Source organism: Pogoniulus pusillus, chromosome 1, assembly GCF_015220805.1.
Source record: "Pogoniulus pusillus isolate bPogPus1 chromosome 1, bPogPus1.pri, whole genome shotgun sequence".
NCBI lineage: Eukaryota > Metazoa > Chordata > Aves > Piciformes > Lybiidae > Pogoniulus > Pogoniulus pusillus.
Window position 1 is genome coordinate 29,455,844 of NC_087264.1, and position 27,195 is coordinate 29,483,038.

The following is a 27,195-nucleotide window of genomic DNA, read 5'->3' on the forward strand; positions in this document are numbered from 1 at the left end:
AAATCAGTGATGTAAAGTGAAGCTTTAACAGCTAAACTTAAGAGGGTAAGAAATAAACCCTTAGCAGCTACAAAGGTATCAACAGCAAAGAACACTATACCAATAATGAAACTGTACAGCTGCTTTGTGTGTGTGTGTATATATACATAAAGTTCAAAACACCACGGAAAGACTTAAAGTACATCAGAGAGAAATAAATAAAGGAAACCGAACCAAAAAAGGGTCAATTGCTGAGAGGAACAAATTAAAAAGGAATGTCTTTATGCTGTACTTCAAAGAAAGTAGAGATGAGACACTGATCTCTACACGTGTTTGTTTTTTGTCCTGACCATTCTTGACCTCCTCACAGTACACACTTGCCCTCAGATCACGAATGTGGTAGCCTAAGGAGTCGGGCAGACTGCTCCTCTCAGATGACCTTTTGGACTGTTTCGGTTTTAGAGGGAGGTATTTCCAGGCTTTTCTGCAATGAGGGAGATACCGAGGGCACAGGAGTGCCACACGTCAGGTGGATCTTGCAGCCTCACCACATGAAACCACCGAAAGAAGGGAAGTGCCTGCATTTCAAAGAACAAGACTGGTTTGGGTTTTTTTTCTTTCTTTGTTTTCCACATGAGGCCTTGAGTATGTTTTTACTGTTTGGCATGAGACGTTTTTGAACGTCATTATTTTGGAATATGCGAGGTCTAATCCGCTCAAAACCCATTTGTCCACTTCAAATATTTAAATAAACCAAGGACAGGAAAGAATGAAGAAAGGCGATGCTGCCAGTGCGTACTAGTTTATCTTGTAGAGGACTGAAGCTGGGCGGGAGAATATCGAAAACGTCCTTGGTGCCACAGGAGGAGGCTGTGAGGAGGGGGTTTGGAGACCCTCAAGTTACTTGGTGAAGCTCTGTGTGTAACGAGCCACGAGAAGACTTCGATGGGGTGCATACTGCAAGAAAAGATCCCTATGAACTCAACGCGCTGCAATAACGAAACGGCGGATTCTCAATACCATTACGGATGTTGAGGAGTTCGATTTGCCGGCGTCGGGGCCAGCCCGAAAAGCCGAGGAGGTGGGCCGCGACCCGGAAGTGCTGAAGCCGGCGGCGCTGGCGGCAGCGGGCAGAGGGCCGGCCGCAGCGGGCGCGGCATGTTGAAGCTGGCCGTGGGATTGCTGCTGGCGGCCGCCGTGGCGCTGCTGCTGGATTGCTACATGCCGTCGGGGGCGCCGGTGCCCGTGGGTCAGCGTCGCCGTCCGTGGGCCCCTCAGCCCGCCCCCGGGGCGGAGGCCGACAACTTGCTGTGGGTAGTGCAGGTGAGTGGGGCTGGGGGCGTGGCGGGGCTGGGCGCCGGCGGAGGTGGCTGTCGAGCTCTGGAGCGGCGGCGAGGTAGAGCGGGGGGGGTCCTCGCTGCGGAGCTCCCGCCCTGGACGTGACCTGTGGCACCTTTCCCGGTAAACGTCCTGCATCGCTGTCTCGGAGGCTCCTAGCCAAGCCCAAGTTGCAGGTGTTTGGGCAGTTTGCCAAGCAACGCAAAAAATGATATGTGCGTCGTAGAAGTGGGTAATTTAAACTCACTGGAATGTTGTACAATGTATTATATCGGGACTCAACACGATACTGTCTAAGATCCCAGTGAAAGTACAGGCTCTGACTGTCGTTTTCCGCTTCCAAAACGCAAGAGTTGTGTGGTTGAGAAGTGTGGATTTTAGCAACAGAAAGTCAGGACAAGAGTGGTGTGCGTTAGGCTAAAAGTATGCACGCTATTTCCAGGTAGAACCTAAAATCCAAATTAGTCTGAAATAGTCTTGGAAGTAAGCAGTCTCATCCATGGCCTCTTTCCAGAGCATTCCTAAAGCACTTAGTGCATAACGGACTGCAAGCTGTTTGGGTATGTGGAGGTAATAAACAGCTGAGATGTCACAGGAGCTGCTGAGCAGTTTCTTCTACCAAAAAGCCTGCTTTTATTGGTTTGCGTATGTTCTCAGACTCAATGGCACTTTGCCTTAAAGCATTAGCTGCAGGCAGTGCTCGCAGTGTCTAAGCCACTGCATTAGCCCTTTTGTTCTCTCCCCTTGTATTTTCAAAGTTGATTTTTCTAGTATTTTTTCCTTATGTAACTTAAAGCTTATCTTCACTGCAGAATAGGTTTCAAGATGAGAGATATGGTTGAATTAATGTAGATAAAGCCCCTATCTTGAGTTGATATCTTAAAGAGAGTCAGTTACAACAGTGTATAGTAGCTGCAGAGCTATGAGGTCAAGTAGCACTGTTCCATGTTCTCTTGCCATGTCCTGTCTGGTTGTGTTACTTCAAGTGGAGTTCTTTCAAGGATAGGGCATGGCATAGCTGGCTTGAGACTTGGACTTTCTTTCAAGCAGTTATTTTCTCTTTTATCATTGACCTAACTTGGAAATTAATCAAGCACTAAATCCAGCATTGTGCCCGATGATGTGTGGGAAACAGATTTCAGGTTCCCTGGTAACTCCATAGGTTGAGTCACTGGATAGAGCTCAGGATGGTCAGTTCTGTTCCCAGAAGTTCCTGCCTTGGTTTTCCTCCCATCCACAGGACTGTCTCTTCTTAAACTGAACTACAGTACAATTTTTGTACTATAAACTTGCATTAATGGTTCTTTTTCTTGCAGCAGAACTTCCTTTCTCACCCAGTGCCTGATAGTTACAACATTTAACAAGCTTAGGTGATTTTTCTGCTGTTTCTGTCAGGCAGATGGATCCTACTGTGGCCGCAGGCCTTGTAATTCTCCCTCATTAATGACTGCCTTTGCTGAGCCACATCTCTACATAATGAATGTGGTGATTTCACCCCTAAGTCTCTTCCAACCCATTTGGCCTGCAGTGCAATGGGTGAGACTGTTTCCAAAGCAATCTGAGGGAGGGGAAAGAGAAGAAATGCAGAGGTGGGCTTTTACTTGCATTTTGGGGAATTAAGAACATTGCAAGCTTTTCCCCTTGCCCACTGACCTCCTCTTTATTGGGACTTTGTTGGAAGTTAATTTCAAAAGAAATGGGAGAGGCTCCACTCCCAACATCTTAACATTTCGTGGCTTTTATGGAGGACAGAAACTTACACCCAGCTTTCAGAAGTCCTGGGATACTCTAAGTCTTAAAAGAAAAGCCTTTTGTAAATCTTAAACTCCTCTCATAGAAGGGGGAAAAAGCAGGAAGATATTTGTGGAAAATTAGCCTTTCTCACCACTTCTGCTAAAAGACTGGAAATTTAAGTTCTCAGTAGAACACGAGTAAGGTTTCTTGTAAGACTTTTTACTCTAGAATCTGCAGACAGCAACAATAAGTTGGTTTTTTTCAGTTTGATTGCTGATATAGATCAATTGCAAATCCACAGGCTGAGGAGACATGAAATAAAACGTGTGCTTGTCAATGATTAAATTAGATTTTATGTATCAAGGTAGTTTCACTGTGCTCTTTGAATCACAGTAGCTTGAATGTATCAATAAAAATGAAGTTACGGTTATGTCTAGAAGTGTCTATCCCTTTTAGCATCCAATTCTGATCTAGGCAAAAGTTCCATATCTGCAAATGGAGAATCTTAGAATCATAGAGTGATTTAGGTTGGAAGGTCCTTTTCTTCAGGGCTACTCTCCAGCCATTCGCCACCCTGCCTGGATTTGTGCTTGGGATTGCACCGACCCAGGTGCAGGACCTTACACTTGGCTTTGTTGAATTTCATGAAGCAGAATTTAAAAATGCTGCTCAGGCAATGTTTTCTACATATTCAAGTGACTAAGAAGAAGTTAAGGTATTTTGTCTCTAAGGTGTTTTATCTGGATTTTTCAGGAAGGAAAAAGCTGTATGAGTCATATATATTAAACTGAATGTAAAATCTAATGGTTTTCTTTCACAGTTAGTGATATCATCAGATGGCCATGAACACGTATTCACTGGTTTTTGAGCATCAAAAACTGTATGTCTAAACTGAGGAGGATAATTTATTAATTGACTGAAGTGAAATGGAATGTGGAATTGAAAGTATTTATCCATTATTTATTTTGGTCAGACCTGAAGAGCCATAGTATTTAAATCCCACTCTAGAGGCTGTTCTGATGTGAGAGCTTTCACTGTTTGGTTCAGAAACGAACAGTAGTTTCATTAAAATGCATGAGTAGAATGCTAGAAATCCTCCCACCCTGATCTAGAAATGTCACAGCAGGTATGAAATTAGCTATTGGTATGCTTCATGTCCTACATACCTTTAGCATAGCATGTTCTTGCTTTGCAGAACTACTCAGTAGTCTCTCTTGCAGCAACGCCACTGTGCTGCACCAGAAGCGTCACAGAATCTGAAAGCAGGCCACTTAATTCACCAAAACTTTCTGTAAATAGCCAGCATATGTATGCCCTTAGATTTAAGGAGATTTTTGTGATGTAAATGTGATTTTAAGTGTTCAAGATGTGATATCATATGCTTGTGCTCTATTTTTCTTCTCCCCTAGTCATCCACTTCTGTTTTACCCTGTATTTCTTAAATTGATTTGAATCACTGTGACTACTGTTATGGTGCATTCCAATGTACTTGGCTTTGCAGAACAACCTGGGAAGCAGTAACCCTCTGTGTGAGACAGTGTTTCATTTTTCTCTTTTGCAGGTGTCAGATATTCATATCAGTAAATTTCAGGATCCCAAACGAGCTTCTGACTTAGAACAATTCTGTACTGAAACAATTGATATAATTCAGCCAGCACTTGTTCTAGCAACAGGTAAGCAATGCAAAAGTATGAATTTCCCATTGGATGTGCCATCAAAGGAAAAGTAAATAAGCAAAATTCTAGGGTCTTACAAGAGAAATTTTAAGGTATCTTACACAGTGGAAATGGAATTGCAGCTGAAAATAGGCTGCCAGAAACAGAAGAGAATAACTTTTTGGCAGAATTAGTTTCTGACCAATACCTTGTGTCTGATGGTGGGTTTAGTGTGGATGCTACTTAACAAAGATGTAATTATGCAATATAGCTATTGTCCTGTTATTTGTCACTATACCTTACTCCTTACTGGAACCTACCTTTCCTCTTATCCTCCTGGCAGCATCAATCTTAATATTTGAAATTAGAGAATTGAGCAGTGTCTGTGATGAGTCATTAAGAGCTGGTTCCTCGCTCAGAACAGTCCCTGCTCATTTGTACCAAATTCACTTGTGAACTAACATCGGATTTCATTGCTGTTTGCATTTGAACATATACCAAGACACTTGAAATGAGACTTGCCATTTAATTTACAGTTCCCTATTGCTATTGAAATGGAGACTTTGAGTCATTACCATATGCAAAGATTTAGAATCTTAATGCTAGACCTGGACTTTGATTTCTGCAGAGAGTTACTTACATGCTCCTTGTTTTTCAAGTTAAGAGTTCAGAAATAGTTAGCACTCATCTTCTAACTAGCAATGCAGGGAGGTGTTATTATGTGAACAGAAATGGGCATGGTTTGATCTTCAGTTGGAGCTTGAGGTGATACAGAAGGTAAACAAAGCTGCTGTGACTAGAGTCGTCAGGTACAATGCAGCAATTTTCTTTACCTTGGTGTGGCATTTGTAAAAGCACTGTAGTGACACACTTTACAAATGTTTGACCTCCATGGACCAGATGACAGAAGCATCCAGATTGCACACAAGAGGCCTACAGCCGTTTGTACTGGGAGGCTGATTGCATGCTTGCCTAGTTACAGTATTTGCATAAGTTGTGTAGGCTTCTAGTTAGATCTCACTTTTGTACACTTCAGGTGATCTGACAGATGGTAAGACAAGTGATAAACTGGGATCTGATCAGATAGAAGCAGAATGGAAAATTTACCAGGCAGTCCTGAAGAGACCAAGGGTCATGAAAAAAACCAAGTGGATCGACATCAAAGGGAATCATGGTAAGAACAAAACAAAACATCACTTTCTTTCCTGCTATTGCAGAGCTGATTTAGGCAAATTAGAATACAGAGCTGAAGTGTTAGTGCTTACTGGTGTGGTAGTAGTGGCTATGAGTTGGTAGAAGGGCTTGCCACACGTTTTGTTTACAGGCATTTACTGTAGTTTTAGTTTCAGGGAAGAGTCTTCCATTACTTTTCTGTACCCGCCAAGTGGTAGAACATAGCTTCAGTTTCCAGAACATTAGTTTACATACCCCATCTTTTAATGGAAGGACAAACTGTAATCTTACCCTACTGAAGAAATTACTTCCTCCCCACAGGTTTAAATTAAAAACTATCACACTTGTGGCAATTAGAGGAAATTTGGTCTTTCCTGTATAGAAAATTTGGTTTCTTTTGCACAGAAAGAACTCATGGCAATTTGTACCTGTCATAGTTGTCACTGCATTCAAACACCAGCTAACAACTTTGTAGGGTTTATAAGCTAGCTGTTACAGGAAGGACAAAGCTGGAAAGTCTAGGCCTGGAAATAAAAAAGGTGCAGGCTTTGTTGTACACAGCCAATACATGACACTTTACTTTTATCTCCCAGTGAGGCTACTGTTACCAGCCTTAATGGAGAAGTGAACCCCAGCTGCAGCACAAACCTCCTCAAGTTGCTGTCTCTGTTTTACACATGCCATTGCTATTTTGTTTTCCTTGTATGAGTTCAGTGTCACTTACAGAGAATGCACACAATCAAAAACGTTTCTGAAAAGATTTATGGCCAAAGAGGAGACACATATTTAGCTTTTAGGTACCAAGTGGCAGTTTACATTCCCACAACAACTTTGAATTAAAATTTCAGTAGGAAAACTATTCCCACTTTAAGTTTAACTGCATCAAGTGTATAATATCTTCTCTGCATGGTTAGTCTGCTTGTCAGTTATACATTTTAATGAAATAGCTCTTCAGTGCCTGCTAAGACTGCTTTACCTCAGCATTGGGAAATACAATACAGAGGTCAATGATCAATTTCTAAACATGTTTTCATTTTCTTGTTCTGTCCCTTACAGATTCATTCAACGTTCCACACCTGAATAGTGTTCGGAACTACTACAGGTACTTTTATTTACCATAGAGATGCTGTCATATTCAAGGTCAAACTCACTAAATACTGTTTTCAGTTAGAATTTACAGTGCTTTTTCCCTGACTTTCCTGTAGTCCAGGATCATGTCTGCTATTAAGTCTGTCTTTTCCACTACCTTGTAAGCAGTGCAGAATTGAGAAAATAAGTGCAGACTTCTTACCTCTTACCCCTTTGTGCTTCATAATTCAATATATTGTAAATCTGCCTCTGTCTAGGAGATGTTCTGTATGTCATGTGTTCAGTTTCCTCAGAACGGTTGTGTCATATACATCTGTAATCCCTAAAGTGTTACCACAGATGAAAACAAAGGAAAAAGAAAGCAAGATAATACTTCACCTTTTTTTATCGTGTTCATTCTGCTTGCCAAGAGGGCTTTTTATGTCAAATGAATCTATATTTTATGTGAGCCCCTTCTTTACATCTCGCTCATTTTAAAAAGCTCAGAGAAGCAAGAAGGCAGATGATGATGAGTGCACAAATATTCTTGAGGAATGCACTTGAGATTTAGACGTGAAGGCAGGTGAGGAAACTTGCCTCTCTTCAGCTGCGTGTTTTGCTTGTACATTGTAAAATTAGCCTAAGTAGCAAAACTTCTCCATTTCTCCTGCCCTTCACATCTGAACATAAAATCTTATCATTTTGGTGGTGTTTTCAGCTTTAACTCTTTGGAACTGGAGGACTTGGAAATTCTACTCTAATTCAGGCTCTTAGCCACTCACTCACTTTGCAGTAAGAACACAGATTAAACGTCTGACAGTTCAGTGTGCCTCAGCTCTTGTGGGCCAGCAGGAACCGATACATTGTCCCATGAATTATGTGGGATACAATGTTACAGCACTTGCATCTAGAGGACAACAGGAAGTTAACTTGTGGGATACCTGTAAGGTGTTAATGGCATGCACTAGTGCCGTGCACATTACTCTATTGTTTATCATACATTCTATCTGATTATTTTTTCCTTTGCAGATTTCCTGTAATTAAGAGCATTGTAGGACCCTGCTGTTCTGTTGTCTTACCTATTAATTTTGTATTGTGCATGCTGCTGGCATGAACATGTTACTTATGGAAAATGTATTTATGCTAACTTGTTTTTAAATGCTTGTGTGCTAATCTGCTACCTGCCTTAACACATGATCTATGTAATACATCTTCTTTGAAACACAGACTTTTCAGTGCCATTGATTTTGAAGAGCCTTTACTGTAGTAACAAGATGAAGCTATTTCTAATGCAAGAAAACCGTCCTTTTGACTAGGCAGGTCATTTTTGTCATTGCTGCGTCTTTCCTGACAGCAATATTTGCGTTGTATTTTGGCAGGAAATACTCTGCCTGGCGTAAAGATGGCTCTTTCCATTACATCCACACCACCTCTTTTGGGAACTATTCGTTCATCTGTGTGGATGCCACACTCAACCCAGGCCCTAAGAGACCCTATAATTTCTATGGGATTTTAAACAAGGTATATTTTCTATGTCTTGGCATTTTGCTGCCTGTTTTACTTCTACAATGGTTGGTTTGGGGTGGGGGTTTTGTTTGGTTTTAGAAAGAAGAATTGACTGAAATATTTATGTTCATGTAAAAGAGTCTTCAGGCTTTTAAGTTATGATGTATGTAGGACATCTATTTAGAAAAATGAACGTGTCACTTAACATACAGAATATCTGTGGGTTATCTCTTAAGAAATAATCTAGGACAAAAAATGTCTGTTAGACCTTTTAAGGACACTGTCAGTAGTTTCTTAGCATTTAGGCAGGTTTGAGTGGTAATTTCCTTATAGGGTCAGAAAGAAATGTGTTATTTATGAAGTGAGGTCTGGCCTGCTGAGACCATAAAAATGACATGGTATTGTTTATAAAGATTAACATTAATCCCAACGTTTAAATCATATATCATCTTAGATGACATTTTGCTTCCCTTTGATGTTTTTCTCTGTAGTTTTATGATACACTGTTGTTGTTGAGATACTCTTCTGAAGTGTTGGCAGACAGTTAGTTCTTTTCTGGTAAACAGGTAGCATATTTTGCCAATGATAATGGCCTCGATGATAAGTAAAATGTGTTCCCTCTAATCTTGTCTAAAGGAAGCTGGACACAATCAAGTGTTTGTACAGCACTTGGTGATCCTTAGGTGAAAGATGAGGTAGGAGTGTCAAGTACTGTTCTTATTGTGCACTATCATCCATATTAGGTGTAGTAGATCTGCAGACAAACTCTTATGTAACAGCAAAGAAATTCAGTCACCTCTAGAGCTCCTGTCCTTGGCTGCAGTAAGTCGAGCATTTGCTTGCTAACTACCCAGCAGCAGGAGTCCAGAGAGCATCATTTGCAGATTTTTGCACAAAAGTAAAGGTAGTTGCCTGTAACTACTAAGAATGAAACCTCTGCCAGGAATTTGAAAAATAAATTAGTTTTGTATCAGTGATTTGTTTGCACAGTTTAGGTAAAAATCTTATTGAAGCACAAATTCATAAAGGCAAAGGAAATATAATTTCACCTGTTAGTGAAAAAAGCCCATTACAGCAACCCAGAATGGCATACTGTATCCATATTTTGGTTTTCTTTATTCATACTCTTCAGATAGAAGGGACAAAGGCATGTTGGTGGTTCTGTGTGTTACACTAAAAGATGAGACACAAAGTAGTGGAAGAGTGGATTTGTCTGGATGTAGTTAGACTTCCCTGTTAGACTTTCATGTCTTACTGGTATTGGGAGTCTCTCTGGACAGGGAATGGTTGATTTAATATTGGAAGTCAGAGAAGGAGAGATTTTTTTTTTTCCACTGTGTGAAGTGTTATTTGTGCTTAACTTCAACAGCAATGGCCGAGTATGTTCAGCATCATAATTTATCCAGTTAAATGACCAAAGCATATGATGCACAGTTTGTGTTCCTATAAAAGGCCATCTAGTAACTCAAGATAGTAGAGAGAAGTGTAAAGTAAAGGGGTTTCTAAAATAAACTCAAGCATGTTGTCTCAGACTCTACAAATAAGCAGTGAAAAGGGCAGAAACACCATTTACCACAATCTCTCTTCACATCACACTTTTCCTGTGTTTGGTTGCAAGGAAGCTGTTGAGCATCTTGTTTTCATATCCTTATTCCAACATGAGATTTTAGGAAATCAGTAGTACAGTCTGTTCCTTAGTACTCTTTGTTCCTTAGTGCCATTTGTTCATGCACAGGTCCCTGAAGCAACTAAGAGTATTATCTGGGGAAAAAAAAAGGAGACATTGTTTTCTTAGTTGATTTTTGTATCTGATTTCCTTTTGTTGTTCTTTCCAAGTAGCCTGATTGATTGTCTTTCAACCACCTTCCCATTCCAGAATCAAATGGAAGAGCTTTCTTTGATGGCGAAAGAAAGTCTGCACAGCAATCATACAATCTGGTTTGGCCATTATCCCACCTCAACAATCATCTCTCCAGCCCCAGGAATACGAGCATTAATGAGGCAAGGTCTTTCCTGTACATTTGCAGTCTGAGATCCATTTCTTGCTTCTCTGCACACGTTTGTCTGTCACTTTTCAGGTTTTCAGCAGTGGCATTTCCTTGCACCCAAATAATCACAATTATGTTCTTTTGTTAGTTCTGCCACAGCCTATTTATGTGGACATTTGCACACAATGGGTGGGCTGCTGCCAGTCTTGCACAGTCAGCACCATGGTGGCACTCTGGAACTTGAACTGGGAGACTGGAAGGATAATAGGAAGTAAGTAAACTTCAACAGAAGCGTTAGATCTGCCTGTTTATGGCTGTTAATGCTTTTGAAAAATGTCTCTGTGTGTAAGCTTGGGATTTTTTTCCCTATGCTAACAGCATGCTAATAAGTATTTTTTTTAATTAATTCTTAATATTGAGAAATTACAAAGAGGGCATCTGAATGTCCAGTTAGTATATGTTTTGTGTTCAAAGCAAATTGTAACAGAATTCAGCATCACTACTTCCAAATACTCATACTCTGCACCAACTGCTAGAACTGTAGAGACTAATGGTCTACCTGAGAAATGTTACCTCAGCAACACATCAAGAAGTGACTGATGCTACGTGGAATGTATAGGGGTGCCTTTGATTTTCCTCTGCAGTAATCATAAGAAAGATACTTGTATGCATGCAGGAAGAGAGCACATTGGGGTCTTTTTCTATAACTAGAGTATCTACCCAGACACTGCAGTAATGTACATTGTGTTTGAATTTTTTAACATCATTCATCTGGCTCATGCACACAGTTCAGTAGATCCTGGCATTTGGAATTCTGAGTAATACTTCAGTGATTTATAATAAAATGAACTTGCTTAGAGGTAGACAGCTGAACAGTCAGTACAGCAGAGCTGGTTAATACAGGATCATCTGCAGAAGAGAATAAATGGAGAATTACAGGAACACTGGAAGCATGGAATCAGCTGTGCATGTAGTAGCTGCTATCCACAAAATCTTTTCCTTTTCACTATAGATACCGGATCCTTGCCTTTGATCATGACCTCCTCAGCTTTGCAGATGTGAAGTTTGAAGAATGGCCTGTAGTTCTTATCACCAATCCCAAACCCTTCCTTTACAGCAGTTCTGCTCATGAGCCACTAGTCAAAATTCTTTATTCCACTCATATCAGGTACAATCTCTTGAGTTCACAGTATTTAGCTATGTTTTGGTAGTTGGGTTCTTTCTGGATCACAATGTACATCTATATTTATATAAATCTACACAAAGCCTTTTCTTTAAAAAAGAAAAAAAGATAATTTCCACTGTTGTCAGAATTCACTTTTCTCTAAAAGATTGTTCTTGAGAGCTCACTTTGTATTATATATGTCATAAAAGAAGGTTATGTAGTAATTCTTGTTGGTTTATGCAATTATTTCCCCTGAAGTCAACTGTACCTTTTTTATGTGGCCAAAGCCGGTAGAGGTTAGATTAACACATGATATTAATCTCACATGTTCACGTTGCCTCCCCTGATTTCAGGATTTTGCCTGTGTAGTTTTCCAAGTGTGTTCTCTGTTCACTTTGGACTTCTTAGCCTTCTCAGGTTTCGGTTTTGCATCCCCTACATTTTAAAATATCTTAAGCCTCCACCAACTTACATTCGTCTATGTTTTAAATCTCTCCAGCTTTCCATTATTACCTTTTCTGCTATTTTTTTTCATCCATATTTCAAGGTTCTATGCCTTTTCCAACATCTTATATTTGCTGTTAGACCAATCTGCTTGAAAGATCTGGCTATACCGCATATGTAGAATTACAATCAAAAGAAGTCTGTCATACTTTTCAGGTAGAAAGCAGTGCCCTACTAAGTCTACCTGCTTTGCAGTTTCCTATTCAGAACCTCACCTGAACATTCTCCTGATCACATTAAATATATGAACTGTTTATCATGACTATAAAAGACTCCTTCATTTGACTGAAACATGCTCTGGAATGCCTTTTGTATTACCAGAAATGAAAGAAATTCTATGTGCAATATATTGAGTCTATATTAGTATTACTGTTTCTCTGAACATAAGCAGTGCTAAGTGATACTGCAGTTGTTGGTATCTCAGATCTGCAATACCAGTCTTGCCTTCCACTCCATCTCTCACTGATTCAGTTGCAAAGACTGAGAGGTATATATTCTGACTAGCAGGAAAAAAAAACAAAACAAAACAACAAAAGAAACAAACTATACAACCCCAAAAACTCTTCACCAAAACCCAGTTAGAAACCAAAAATAAATAAAAGCCCACACACAACCAAAATGAAGCAAAAATGCAAACCCACTACCCTCAACAACAAAGGCCTTTAGAGCAAAAGACTGGCAATTTTTTAGTGAAGGCATCTACAAGTATTTGATGATGTGTCTGAGTGCAGGAGGATGCATCCCATTTGTATGTCACTTGTGGGATGCATCCCGCTAGCAAATGTTTTGACAGCAAGAGTTCTGAGATCATTTCTTCCAGGACCTGAGGGTCACTGCCACTTTTTCACCTGTTCCACAGCTCAGTTTTCTATGCTATTCTCTTGCACAAAACCATACAGAACTTCTCTTTTTAACTGTAGTGAAGAGCTGCTGTGTTACCATTAGCCTACACATATTTCACTGGTTTCATTTCTAACTCTTTTGAACTCTTAAGTTCAATGTAGCATAATCTTTAGAGACTTCCCTTCAAGAGGTAATAACAAAACTGCAAGTCCTGTGACAAATCTGTTTGTTTTACTGTTTATTCATTGCTTAGAATTCTGGCCTTCTCTCCTTCTGTCATTGTCTCCGTCAACGTCCATATAGACGGAGTTCACTTGGGGAATGCACAGCACGTGTCTGGCCCTCTCTATGTGCTGAAGTGGAGCCCTCAAAACTACAGCGAAGGGTTCCATCACATAGATGTGACTGTCCAGGTAAGGTACCTGTTGGCATGCTTTGTATTGAATTTTGATGTTGTATCTGCTCCATCTCCCTTCTGTATCACATAACTAGGGACAAAACAGACTTCTTTTTGTATTTGTCTGATTAGAGAAAACTAAAGCATATATTAAATGAATAAACATTTCAGTGCTGAGCACTGAAACATTCATCTGGAGAAAAGAAAGGATTTTTATTTTTCATGAGAAATATAACAATGTGACAGAAGGGCAATTAATTGGTCAAAAAAATTATTTCTAGTATCAGGCAACAGTTTAAGGTTGTTTTGGGGGGAAAAATAGTCCTGATCAAGTAAAATAGCAAGGAGCATTGTGTTGGTTCAGAAGGCAAAGGAACTGGATCTGGAAGACTGAACTGTTGTCTTGGATTCTCTGTTTGAGGTTGCGTTCACAATTTCTTGCAGGCTGACAGTAAATATGATATCTGGTACTACACTTTATTTTTGTACCTTCTAGTGGTCTTTGAAGAACTCGACCAGACTGTTCTAACACTTGCACAATAGTAGTTCTAACACATTTGCACAATAGTAATGGGTCAGCTTTGTCCTACTTGGTGGAGCCCAGATAGGTGTTATTTCTAATGGCCTTTCTGTACTACCAGTGTTCTACCTCCTGGCTGGTTACTGATTTCTGTGATGCTTCACTTCAGAAAGCTGCATTTTAGAAGTGGTTTGTTTGTGGTTTGGTGGTTTTACTGATGGTGAAAATATATGCACAAAACTAAGCAACATTTGAAGAGAGTTGTACAGGCAATAGGAAGCTTGCAAGTATGTACTTGTTATGAGATAAATGAATGAGATTCGTGCACTTAAAAAGTAGGAGTATTTAATAGAGCAAAGTGCCAAACCTGAATGCATCAGTGGCATCTTTCCAGAAAAGCTGCAGTGATAATTGGCAGCTTGAACTTGATGTTTTGTATACTGCTGGTACCCAATTGCTCTCTTATTTCATGTCAATCTAGGATGCTTCAGGAAGAATTAGCAAACAGAGTCATGTATTTGCTATGGATGAAAACCTCTCTCTCAGATTTGCCTTTTGGCCATCTGTTATCCTTCTCACTGACTTCTATGTTCTAGTAAGTACTTGCAGCAAAATAGCTGTCATTCCAGTTTGGTTTCCCCAGAGACTGCAGGAGACATTTTCCTAATTCCTGGTAGACTTGAATTCATTTTGCTTTTTCCATTGGAAATGCACAAATATTTCAAGTTTCCTTTCTCAAGTTGCACACTTCAAAGGTGAATGTTTATGCAGTTGACCTCCTGAATTCAGTCACAGTTGACCATTTTTGGTCATACGTATACACACATTTTGTGCCAACAAGAAATAGAAAAGAAGCTGCTGAAGACAGTAGAAAAAGGAAACATTAAATCAAATAAAGCTTCACTGTTATCTGTTGCATATTAGCAGAAATGCTGGGAAAAGTCTCACATCAGCTGCTGACATTATAAATGGCTATAGCAAAGAGAAAGACAAAACTGACTTCAGGAAATCATACTGTGTATGACTTCCAGGTCATAGAGTGGAGTTACAGGTCCATACATACAAGGAAAGCATGTCATTATAGTTTAGGTGCACTTACAGAACAACATAGAAATGTCCACGTGACTGTGGATAGTATCATAACTGGCTCATAATTACTCTGTTAGCTTTGTTAATCAGTAACCTGTATTCTCCACAATGTCTTGAACTGCAGTTTTATTCAGTAGAGGACTCAGAAAATGTTTCACATAGGAACCATATTTACACTGTTTTACAAACCCATCCACTGAAAGATTGAGATCTATCACCTGCAGCCACCCCATGGAATTCAAGTCAGTAAGATGCAAGTCCAGTAACTTAAAAACTCTTAAGCTTCTCTTTACTCTTCAGTTCAATGACACCATCATGCTCTGACTACTTACTTCAGTTAGAAATCCTGGTATCATCCTACCCGTGTCCATAAGGCATGCTCAAAGACAGCTGCTACTGCAGGGCTGCCTTACAACCACAACTGTCTTTTTAGGCTCGTGTGCTCTTTGGGCTGATCGTGCTGATTCAGATTGCCTTGCTCATTGCTTTCAGATACCTCCAAAAGCCAGCACTCAAAGGTATGTGGGTTTTTTTTGTAGATATAATATTACATGATTTTTAAAAAAAACCCATGTACCTGCATGCTAACAATGTAAAAATAGTTCATCAACAGAGGCATTTTGTATTTAGTTCTGCAAGGTTTGGTTGGCTTCTCAGAAGCTGCTGTTCTGCTGCCAGAGTGACTCAGTAATCCTTCCGTGTTATCAAATAAAGTAAATGTAAAACTGAACACTTGCTCAGGTATCTTATCTTTAAACAAAAAATCCTTAAACTGAAGTCTAAAGATTTAATTTTCACACTGAAGGACTTAGTGGAAAGGAACATTTAGTTTTTTTATTAGGACTGTTCATGTGCTTGTTTCACCACAGATGGCACAGAATTCTCTGTAACAACAGTGAAGAAACAGATTTCCTTCTACAAAATTATTTTTGGGTTGATTTTTGTGAAGTACATGAACAGGCATGGGTCTTTCTCAGAATAATGTTAATGTTTGGGTTGTGATAAATCTGGTAAATGAATACTGTTCAGCTTGTGGTGTTTATCCTTTAAACAATTATTTGAACCACACTTTACTAATGAGATTTTTCTGGAAGGCACCTCCCTTCCCATTCATGTCAGCCTATTTCCCTTTTCCTTTATACTCATAATCACATAGCATCCTAAGGTAACTACAGCAACCGCTTACGTAGAAAAAGAGTAGATGGAACTTGGCAGCAAAGAATGAAAAGACCTAGCACTCTGGGATCAGCTAAGTCTCTGTAGACTATGACAAGTGTTTTACAAATTAGTGAACAAATTTGTTGGAGCTGTTGATTTCCAAAGGTCAAGCTTGCTCTCTGGGAGTCAGTGCTCTATGAGAAGGGCAACCACATAATAGGTGACACTTTAAAAGCTAACTTTTATGGGAAGGCTCTCAGTCAATGCATCAGCTGCTTCAGGTAGAAAATCCACATGGTTGATTGTTTTTTTTGTCCTGCTAATATCGCACGCTGGTCAGAATGCTGCCGTTTAACACCCAGCCTTCGTTGTATCAGCTGCTACCAGATCTCATTAAGCAGATTTTATCAAAGAAAATCATTCAATCTAGTCCTTGCTGACCTATCCGCCTTTTTTGGGGTTGCAGTTGCTGATTTGAACCTCTTAATTTAATATTAACTTTCTCCATGTTTTTCATTCTAGTTAACTTCATTTTCTGGGTATAGAATGAGTTGTTCAGTTTTTACATACAGTAAGTGTACTTGTGTAGACTGGCAGCTTTTAACATAGATTGTCATACATATGAGTTCCTCACTTTCAGTAATAGTAGAAATGCATTCCCTTGTGTTTGTTCTGTAGACCTATCAGATATTATTTGTATATTTCTTGCATAATAGACTGAGAAAATAATGTGCAAATTTGTTTCATAAAGACAAATATTTTTGTATATGTGTGTGTTACAACCTGAATCAACTGTATTTCTCTTACATTTTGTCTCTCTTTAGAAAAGCCAGGATTACTTACTCTCACCTCGTATTCCCTTCATGTCTTCAGTAAAACAAATACCTGCTTTTACTCAGTTCTGGTTCTGAATTTATACACCATTCTTGGTAAGTAACCTGATGAAAAAATGAGACTTCTAACATTTTAGAGAATGAGGAAAATATACCTTATGAAATCTATGTGGAACGTGAGAAGTTATTGTCAAAAGCGACTTTGTAAGAGACTGACTTAGAAGCTCTGGAATTAACTGAACACATCATTAAATTACTCTAAAAGCAAAGTGAATATTTTTATATTTAATTTGTTTTTCACTTACTCTCTGAGTGATTTCTGGTTCTTCCTTGGTGTTCTTATGACATGTCACTAACACACCTCAATTTCGACTTATTTTCGCTCTGATGTTACTAAAATAGAGACTTTCTTGGCAGTCAGCATCGTATGCAGAACACAGTGCAGCCTGCCTATTTTGAATTCTAAGCTGAGCCAAGCTGGAGTTGCTTAGGACCATGTCTGTTATGTCTTACTGTAATTACAGGAACATGCCAGCATTTGAAAGGATTGACCTTTTCACTGTCTTCATAAGGAAAATGTTACATGTGGTCTTGAAAATTATCACAGAGATTAAACCAACTGGAGTATTTTTATTGCATGCCAAAACTTGCTGGCCTGCCATGGTATTTTCTCATCATGGTATAGTCAAGCAATAGAGAAGTATTTTCCCTAGTTAACTGCTTTGAGCTCAGGGGGTGCCAGTATCAATAAGGGGCATATCTATACTGTGGCTCTGTATGTTTTCTTTCCTCTCTTTCAGGACCATGGTTTGTAGGTGAACTGATAGATGGCCAAGTGGGGGCCTGTTTTTCCTTTGGAGTGTTCACTGGTGGTTCCTTCTTACAGGGCAGTCTGACTTTTTTTGTTGGGATTTTACAGGTATGTCTTTATAAAAATTAAGGCTGACAAACTGCTTTCTTTTGGGAACCTGATGTTGCTTTGAACTCCTTGAATGTCTGGGTTAGGGGACATCTGTATAGATTTACAACTCTAAATTAAATTTTTATTGCCAGCTCATGCACAGGTTGCAGTGGTGAAGCAAAAGAAACTGAGTGGCCAGGACAGTTCTTACAGAGTGAATAACCCTTCAGATCAGCAGGTGTCACTCTCTGCGTACAGACCAGTTTTCACAGCAGTCTGACCTGTCTACCTGCCATTAGACTGAGAGAGAGAGAGTGTAGCTGTTTGGTATATAAGCCAGACCAAGCTGGTGTTGCCTCTTTCATGGGCTCTGCCTTATGCCAGTGCTAACACTTGTCTGACACTGCAGTGGGCAGAGAGATAAACTGACATAAGTACCTTGGTTTTCTCCTGTGCTGGTATTTTGCCAAGTCTGGCTCCCTGAACTTGTCCTGGGAGAGGTCAGATGCATGTCAGTACCTCCCACTGCCAGGAGATGGGCAGGAATGCCTCAGTGGGACTGAGACACAAGCAGGCACAGCTCTCATTAGTCTTGGAAGTCCATCCTGAGATTCCAGCTCTGGGAAGTATGCTTAGCCCTTAGAATGGAACAGTTTAACATTCCCTTATCTTTATATGCCCTCACGTATGCTACCCACAACACCTGGCTCGGTCAGCATCTTACTTTACTCTTCTTTTCAGATGTTGTTCTTCAACCTGCCAGTAACAGCTTATCTGTGCTGGTGCCTGCTGCTGCGATGCCAAGGCCACAGCTTCCGCTCTCACTTCTGTCACGTCCGACGCCTCACGACTGTGCTTGTTCACCTGGTAATGGCACTGCTTCTGGCCTGGCAGGTCTACTCCTGCTATTTCCTGCAGAGGACCTATGGGACCTTGGCTTTCTTCCTCTCTCCAATGAGAACATGGCTGGTGGTGCTGACGTCAGCTCTGATTTATAAAACCTGGACACTAAAATCATCTGAGCTCAGAACTTACATAGCAGAAATGAAAAACTGTCAGAGCTCCTGAAGTACATTTTAAGTATTCAGAGGATTTTGACTTAAAAAACCGTCAAGGCACAACCTACAGTTTTGTGATGCTGGAATTCCAGCTGCACCTCCAGTGCTACAGAGTTGTATTAAATAGTAAATGTATAAAAATATGCAATAAATGCTTGTATTGTATGCTGTTATACAGTATGCTGTACAATACCTGATATATAATACAGTTATACAGTATTGCCAGGGGTTAGGGCTGGGACAGCCACAAGATGAGAGACACACTCTCTAATAACCCCTCTCCTTTCCCAAATTGGGAGAGAAAGGAAGAGAGAGAGACTGGTGGGTTGGGAAAGAAAACTAAAAGAGCTTTAGAGAAAATAACAACAATAATACTAAAACAGTAACAACAATCTACACAAAACCAACATCAAGCCCAACCCCACTGTTTGGCAACCATGGTACTGTCACCACTGGTGCTGTGGGCAAGTGTTGGGGAAGTCCCAGCCTGCACTCAGCAACTATGGGAACTGGATTCAGAAACATGTGGATCAGGATTGAAGGCAGAGGGACAGAATCCTCTTCAGACACCAGCCATTGAAGAAATACTTTGACCCTTGTGAACCTCAGCTTTACACTGAATACAACGTACAGAATGGAATACCCTATTGGTCAGTTCAGGCTCACCTGTTTTGCTACTTCTACCCACAGGTGTGGCCTTTTACTCTGCACCCCGATATGCTATGCTGAATTTAGCACTGATCTTGGAGTTTTAGCATTTCTAGAAGCAGACACTGCTGGCAAAAAGATGCAGTTAACTTCAGAAAGTGCCGTCACTCACAGGAGACTGAGCTGAAAAGTAAAATCACTGAACAGAACTATTTCTGCTCTAGCTCAGACCAGGACAATATAGACTGTATAATAATCTCTATAATAGGGTGGTTGTGATACAGAAGAAAAGTATGTCTGTGTGGATCACTGTCTACATTTAGCCCATATCCAGAGCTAAACAATAACTTTAGCTCTATCACCCAATGACCCCTGCCCAGCCATGAAAAGGGATCAGGAAAGGAAAGGAGACCTGTAGGTTGAAATGAAAACAGATTTAATGAAGGAGTGAAACTACTACTAATATCTATGTAAAGTTGTACTCAGCTCAGTGAATGTACAGCAGTTACAGGAAAGCAGCTCTTGGGGAGCAGAATGGTAAGGAAGCCACTCCAGGGAAGGGAGAAGTGGGAGGAGTCCCCATGCTCAGCAAGCTTCGCCCTTTCTACTCACTGCAATGCTCATGGTCTGGGATACCTCTGTAGCCTGCTCAGGTCAGCTGTTCTGGCTTACTCTGAACTGCTCATGGCATCCAAACTATGGCTGGTCTCTGGTTCGGTCCCAGTGAAACCAGGACAGTCACAAATGGAAATGTTTACTTATTACTACTGTGAGTGGAAAAATAATTCAATCGATTACTGCTTTTTATAATGCTGGGGAAAGTGAGCATAGATCTTGATAATGAGCTCCTGGATTTGTGTTCATCTTTGCTTCTTATTTCAATGTTTACATGTATTTTTACATGACTAGACAAGATGTCTCCATGAAGTAATGGGTGCTATGAGTCCTCTAACACTTTTCCAGTTCATAATGCTATATACAAGCTGGTTTAATAGAGGCCAGGAAGCTTTTGGCCTTCTTGGCCACCTGGGCACACATTCAGCTGGCTGTTGACCAACATCTCCAGATCCATGTCCAATGGGCAGCTTTCCAGTAACTCTCCCCCAGGCCTGTAGCATTGCATGGGGTTACTGTGAGGGGTTACTGTGACCCAAGTGTAGGACTCAGCACTTGGCCTCGTTGAACTTCATGCCATGGGCATCAGCCCATAAATCAGGCTTGTAAAGGTTCTGCTGTAAAGCCTCCATACTTTCAAGCAGATTGATACACCTGCCTCACTTGGTGTTGCCTGCAAACTTCCTGAAGATGCACTCAATCCCCTTGATAATTGATAAAGATGCTGAACAGAACTGACCCTGTTTGTGGGTTCTGATGCAAATAATGTCTATAGGTGAGTGAGCCAGGGCTGCACTTTTGGGTCTCGGTTAAATACAGCAAAGAGTGACTTGGAAGAATGCAGTGATCCAGAGCCAAGAGAGCTGAGGTGCCTTGATCTGTTAGGTAAGAAGAACACTGGCCAGCTTCACAAGACTGCTGAGTCAAACATTTAAAATATTTTAGGTAATTTGACAGTAATTATTTAAGGCTCCTCAAGAAAAAGTAGTAATTTACTTAGAAATAAACAGCAGTGGATATAGTAGAACATGCAGGAAAACAAACTGATTTGGAAGATAATACTGACAACAACTATGATTTTTTGTTATTTCTAAAATGGGGACAGTTCTCTTTTTCCTTAATTCATGTTTCTCAATGATTGATGATAAAAAAAAGCAGAGCAGGAGCTCTGACTTGCCTAAGTTAATACACTGTTAAGAGAATTACAGAGTGTTGTTTGTTGCTTTCTCAGTTTGTTTTGCACAGCTATTAGAAAATCTGAGGCAGGACACAAAATCTACTTGTGAGAAACACACATTAAAATAAAACTGACATTCTGCAATAGAAGTACTTTTATGTGATCAAGGAACATACTCAGCATCAATAAAATACTTAATTTCTATACCAAGACCTTGTTCTGAAATGAGACTTTTCATTGTTGCAGTGGTAGCAGCTGATCACAATGTAATTAAATCTCAGTGTAGTCAAATGTCTCTGGACAATGTCTGCTTTACACACACAGCTACTGCAGCATTTTGGTGCCTAACAAAGAAAACTTACCTTGTTCCATCCTAATTCAGATTTTCTCCCTAAGGGAGAAAACTTTAAAGTTTTCCAATATTCTGAAACCTTAGTAGGAAAATATTCATTTTGCTGCTGGAGCTGTTTACTTAAACACAGGAATACTTTTTTTACCAATATGTTCTTAGAAGTTTTTTAATTCTTCATATTTCAGCAGGCTGAAGGTTCATAGAAGCACAGATATGGGGCAAGCCTCTAATTTAACTGACCTTGTAGCAGTTGGTTGCTGAGGTTAACTGTAACAAAAGTCACAGTACAGCATGTTTTCCATTAATACTAAAACAAAAAAATGGTTTCATAAGCTGCAGCCCATGTCCCAGAATATCACCAGTCACTTAAGAGAACCAGTGATAACTGGGTAGATCTCTGACACCAGTGTAGGTATGATGAATTTGTGAGCCACTCCACAAGGAAAAGTGCCTTGGCTCCTGTTTGCCTGTGGTGTCTAGGAGGCACAAATCAACAGGGGACAGCAGCAAGACATTCCAGTGTTCACAAGCCCTGTGTTGCCCTGACGAATTGCCTAGGTTGGGTCATCCTTCAAAATTAAGCTTTTCTGTTCACTGAAAGACTGCATTTCTACTGAGAAGGTAACAAAATGTCACGTTGTAAAATACCTTAGCTTTTGCATGAGTCAGCATCAGTGTAAGATCTCTCAGTGTTAGGCCCAGTTTATGGATGAATTGTGGATTAATTTTTACTTGTTTGGAAGCAATTAAAACGATACTGCCTCCCTGGGCAACCTATTCCAGAATCTCACCACCCTTGTACTGGTGAGACACTGGAACAGGCTGTCCAGGGAGGCTCTGGATGCCTCCTCTCTGGGGATGTTCAAGGCCAGGATGGATGAGGCCTTGAGCAGCTGAGTCTAGTTGAGAAACAAGTCCCTGCCCACAGTGGGGAGGCTAGAGTAGATGATCTCTAAAGTCCCTTCAAACCTAAGCTGTTCTATGACTCTATGCTTCTGACATATGGTTCTCTTTATTCTGAAGTACTACTGCATGGATCTTTTGGGGAAAACATGAGAATACAGAGATTTTTTTAAGTCAAGAGTATCCTTTTAAGCAGTTGATTAAGAGAACAAATCATCCAACGAGCAAAGCAAGTGGCAGCTTGTGGAACCAGACTGCTGAAGCACTTTATATACTGCTGGCAGCCACTGGCGCATAAATGCTCTGCAGGGTTTGGGTTTTTTTTAACCTGCGTGGAGGAACTCCTTTAAAATACTGAACTCCCATTTGAGACCACTCTAAAAGGCCACTTGAAATTATTATTTGAAATGGAAAAAAAAAAAATGAAAATGTCTTTAAAAATAAGACAACCAAATATATTTGAAAGTCTTTTAGAAAAAGCAAGTGTATTTTTTCATGCTGCTCTTCACTTACGAAGGAATTCTTGTGTTCATCAGCAAATTACATCCAAGATGCTGCGCAATGCACAACATAAACTAGGAAAAAAAGAAGTTTCTTTTATGTGCTTTACTTTACCCTCAGCGCTTCAAGGGCTGAGCAAAACTTGCACAGGCAAGTTCCCACCAGGGGAATGCCATTGCCACGCATAATTTCCTATGAATGTCATCAGTGAAGGCCTGTCCAATCCACTGATCCCAAAAAAGAGATCTTGGCATTCAGTGTAGTGGGACAGCAGGGACACAGGCTTTTTCCCACGTGCTTTTCCCTCTATCTTTATCGCATACTAAACTGATACAATTTGAGACCCCGCAAAAAACAAACCCTCAAAACAGTTCCAAAAGTTCCAAGAGAAAGAATCCCTTTCTGGAGCTGATCTAGGCAGAGGCAGTGGAGAGAGACTGCTGCTTGCAGGGCACTAAACGCTCACCCAAGCTGCCTGTCCCCAGGACATGGAGCAAGCTGTTTCTCTCTGAAACGTTTGCTGCTGCCGCTGCAAATTTTAAAGGGGATTTTTGCAGCCAAAAGATATAGGTATTACTCTGGGAGAGTGAGACATAAAGGCATGTCTAATGTGAATGCAGCTTCTCCCAGTTTGAAGCCACTACCCATCATCCTGTCACTATATGCCTTTGTAAAAAGCCCCTCTCCATCAATCCTGTAGGCCCCTTTCAAACACTGGAAGGCTACTATAATGCTGATAGAACCTGTATTGCCTTCCATAGCTTACCTAACTACAGGAATGCTGCTGCTATCAAGCTGCCTTTACAAGAAATCAATATCTCAGCATGATCTTACTCTGGATCACTTCTTACATCATCATCTCTTAATAGGTGTATGACTTGTGGGGATTACTAAGCACATGCTGTAAAAATAATAATGCTGGGAATTTCATGTCATCCTATTTCGTTTCAGTTGTGAAAAAGAACTTCCCAGACAAATCGTCCTCCCTGGAAGGTGTGTCAACTCCCAGTGACAAAGGTGAGCTCCCTCTTCAGCAAATACTGTTCAAAAGTACAAAATATGTACTTTGGACAAAGAAATACAACCCTAGAAACAATTATATGAGACTGCAGCCTTCATCCATAACATAGGAAAGAAAAGCAAAATTTTACCACCGTTTCAGTAGTGGCTACTGTTACAATTGTTTTCTTACACTCAAACAATAGAAACTAACCACAGTTCATAGCTGAAGTCTCTTCTGCAATATAGAGTTATTTAATTAGCTTGCTTTGAATACTACCCTATGATGCACCTCCTTCCAAGCAGGCTGGAATAAACCATAAGAATACTCCTCAGGTATGGGATGAGATTAGGCTTCAAGTGTGAAAGAAACAGGAAAACACCATGGTGAGACCATGCTGTGAAAGGCATCATATATTCATGTGCAATTAGACACAACAAAAAAATCCACTCCAAGTTCAATGGAGGACCTTCTGTTCCCAGTTAAATCTGACAGTACTTCAACTTAGCAGAAACAGCAATACTAATACTCTCATTTGTAAAAATACTCTTGCACTGGTAATAATTTTCAGGAGCAGTAGCAATGGAGTCTCAGGTTAAGACTAGTTTTGCTATGGGGGTGTGAAGTGTTAATGATTGGTCAGGTACATGGACTGGGCTGCTTTGCATTTAGACATTTGCTTGAAGAACGAACTGTAACAATGAGGACCTCAGCTAAAGTGCACTAAGGCTATCCGCTGCCTGCCAGAAGTTGAATGTGGAATACAGGGTGCTTAAGGGTGATGGTGATGCTGTTTCAATCTGAATATTCCTATCAGAACTATGCATGTGGGAAGATGTGGAAGGGAAAAAAGAAAGGAAAAGAGACAATGAACAAACACACACATCAGCACAGTCATTAGGGATAATCTTTGGAAAGGTTCTATTTCCATCAGCTCCCTCCCCATTAAATCCACCTGACACACAGAAATTCAGCTCTACAGACAGTGTTTGGGATTACTGCTGTTCTTCCTGCCTCTCAGTGGAAACCCATAAGAATTATCTAGCCTTATAAGCCTGTGCTGCTTAACTTTCACAACTGATTACCCTCTATAAACAGTCATTATGCAGAGATTTATAGAATTTCACTCACCTGTTGTTTTCCATCTTTATTTGCCAACTAGCATCATACTAATTTTACTGTGTAGGAATTTTGGCTTCTGTCCCAACATGACACTGGTATTAGCACTGCTTGAGTTAGTTATGTTGATGCTGGACTCATAGTCTGGCTGGAAGTCAAACAGTGACCAGTTTTGTAGTTGAAAAATGCTTACTGGAAGATTTGAGACCATATAATGCTTTGCTGCAAGTGTCTTTCTCTTCCTCAAAGTTTACAACATAAGTCATTAAGCCCTTCCTTCTTCCAGGGCCATCTTCAACACTAGGAAATGACAGGTCTGCTCTCCCTGTTTCTAACAACCATATCAGGCAATTTTTATACTTCTTATTTTTTCAAAGCATGCAAAATTATGTATAACAATAAATTTCTTGCATAGTGTTTCTTTCCTAGTCCTTGGACTCCATTTACTTTGGCCTGGGTAGTGACTCATACAGATCTAGATAAACCATTCTCTGGACAGCTGGCTGAACCTGCTGTTTGGAAGCACTTCTCTTAAAGACAAACAAATTAAAGCCTAAGTCACCCGCCCGTAAATCAGAATGTATCCTAAACAATCCTATTCTCTAAATAAATACATGTTAACGTCTCTAAATGTACATAGTAGTGTAACTCTTATGTCCTTAAGATAATTATCTGTTCCCTTTTCTGTTCCTTTTGAAGACACTTAAACTCATTAGTCCCAGCTGGCTTGAAGTTATGCCAGTAAAACTCGGAAATGGTGACTCATGTTTTCCAGTTTCCCCATGGAGATGCTGAAAAGCATTGTTAGACCAGAAACTCTGAGCCAAGATAAATTAGCGAGGGAACGGAAGATCAGCTATCTGTGAAGTGTCTTCCTGTATTCAGGTATTCTGAGATTCTGTCACCCTGGAGACGCCTGAAAACCAGAGGACCAAGGAAATCATGGAGATTATTATAAAGATAACACACAGTAGGTCTTAGAAAAGGAATTCTGAAAACAAAATTTCACTCCGGTCTGGAATGCAAAGATTGAGAAGAGAAGGCTTACTCTACACCTCACCCTTTCTCTGGTGAAAGTATCTGTTTGCTTGAAGATGGAATTGTAAATTAAATAGGTCTCAAGTGCTCGAAAAGTAGGGGGTATAATGATGCAATTAGAGAAATGGACAGGACAGATGAGTGGAAATTTGTTCCGGACGGCAAAATGTAACTACCTTTGTTATTAGAGACCTTGAATTCCAGAGTGAAATTTTTCATTGTAATTGCCTGTAAAAATGAGAACAGTTGAATTCTAAAATGATTAGCTAGACTGATTGCACTGTCAGGGCAAATTTACACTAGTCAATTAAAAATTCCTAGAGAAGTTTGGGGTCACTGAGGAAAATTAGCATGGGAATGGGGCACAACTCAATTCTAACAACCAAAACTAGGTGGCTGCACACTAATTGCTTATTGGAAATGATTCCTGGGATGCTCTAACTTTCAAACCATACCCATGAAATAGATGCTAACTACTGCCAAAATCACATCAAAGGACATATTACCCATATTCAGTTAAATGATTGCATTCCTATTTCCAGTTCGGTTTAGTTTATTAGCATCTCAGAATATCTGCTTTCAGTACACACTGAACAACTTAATGGCTTATTTAAGGAAATGAAAATCAGAAGTAAAAACTTGCTCACTCTTAGGGAGAAAATCCAATATTTTTTCCTGAAGCAGTGACTTTTACTTAGAAACTGAGACGATCTGCTTTCCAATATTGCCTCCATTCATCATGGACTGGAAAGCAGCTGCAAGAGAAATCATGGAATCAGTCAGCTCCAAGTGAAACTTGACAACCAACTTTTAAAAAAAGAAAAAAATAGAATAAAAATGCTAGAAGCAAATGTATCAAACAGCTCCCCAAAAGGAAGAGACCATGTTTTGGACCTGAACAGATGATGTGCAAAATTAAGAAGAAACAAACAA

General features: G+C 40.1%; 2 protein-coding genes across 8 annotated transcripts in view; one reads left to right on the forward strand and one right to left on the reverse strand.

Moving 5' to 3' along the window:
* The first annotated feature begins 1,088 nt into the window (after window positions 1-1,088).
* On the forward strand, window positions 1,089-19,082 carry TMEM62 (transmembrane protein 62). The gene is made up of 14 exons (XM_064146714.1): window positions 1,089-1,302; window positions 4,613-4,724; window positions 5,743-5,880; window positions 6,936-6,981; window positions 8,327-8,468; window positions 10,330-10,454; window positions 10,590-10,712; window positions 11,454-11,609; window positions 13,207-13,366; window positions 14,352-14,465; window positions 15,393-15,477; window positions 16,942-17,046; window positions 17,751-17,869; window positions 18,593-19,082. Exons 1-14 carry the CDS (start codon window positions 1,138-1,140, stop codon window positions 18,917-18,919), a joined length of 1,917 nt encoding a protein of 638 aa, XP_064002784.1. The 5' UTR covers window positions 1,089-1,137; the 3' UTR covers window positions 18,920-19,082.
* The window catches only part of PTGR2 (prostaglandin reductase 2), a 31,495-nt gene continuing 13,776 nt past the window's right edge, over window positions 9,477-27,195 (reverse strand). For 2 of the 7 annotated variants that reach the window (XM_064146755.1, XM_064146728.1), the window contains one exon: window positions 26,798-27,017. In XM_064146755.1, the coding sequence (XP_064002825.1) occupies window positions 27,000-27,017 (18 nt within the window). In that variant the 3' untranslated portion in view covers window positions 26,798-26,999. Of the gene's footprint in view, window positions 10,215-21,143; window positions 21,969-24,502; window positions 26,141-26,797; window positions 27,018-27,195 lie in introns of those variants that run through there. The other 5 variants (XR_010302901.1, XR_010302900.1, XM_064146748.1 and 2 more) reach the window with 5 other exon arrangements.

Excerpts from the sequence above, each read along its gene's own strand:
- TMEM62 (XM_064146714.1), top strand. The coding sequence starts at position 1,138 with ATGTTGAAGCTGGCCGTGGGATTGCTGCTGGCGGCCGCCGTGGCGCTG. Across the intron at positions 5,881-6,935 it reads CGACATCAAAGGGAATCATG|ATTCATTCAACGTTCCACAC; the intron begins GTAAGAACAAAA and ends TGTCCCTTACAG. Across the intron at positions 10,455-10,589 it reads GGAATACGAGCATTAATGAG|TTCTGCCACAGCCTATTTAT; the intron begins GCAAGGTCTTTC and ends TTCTTTTGTTAG.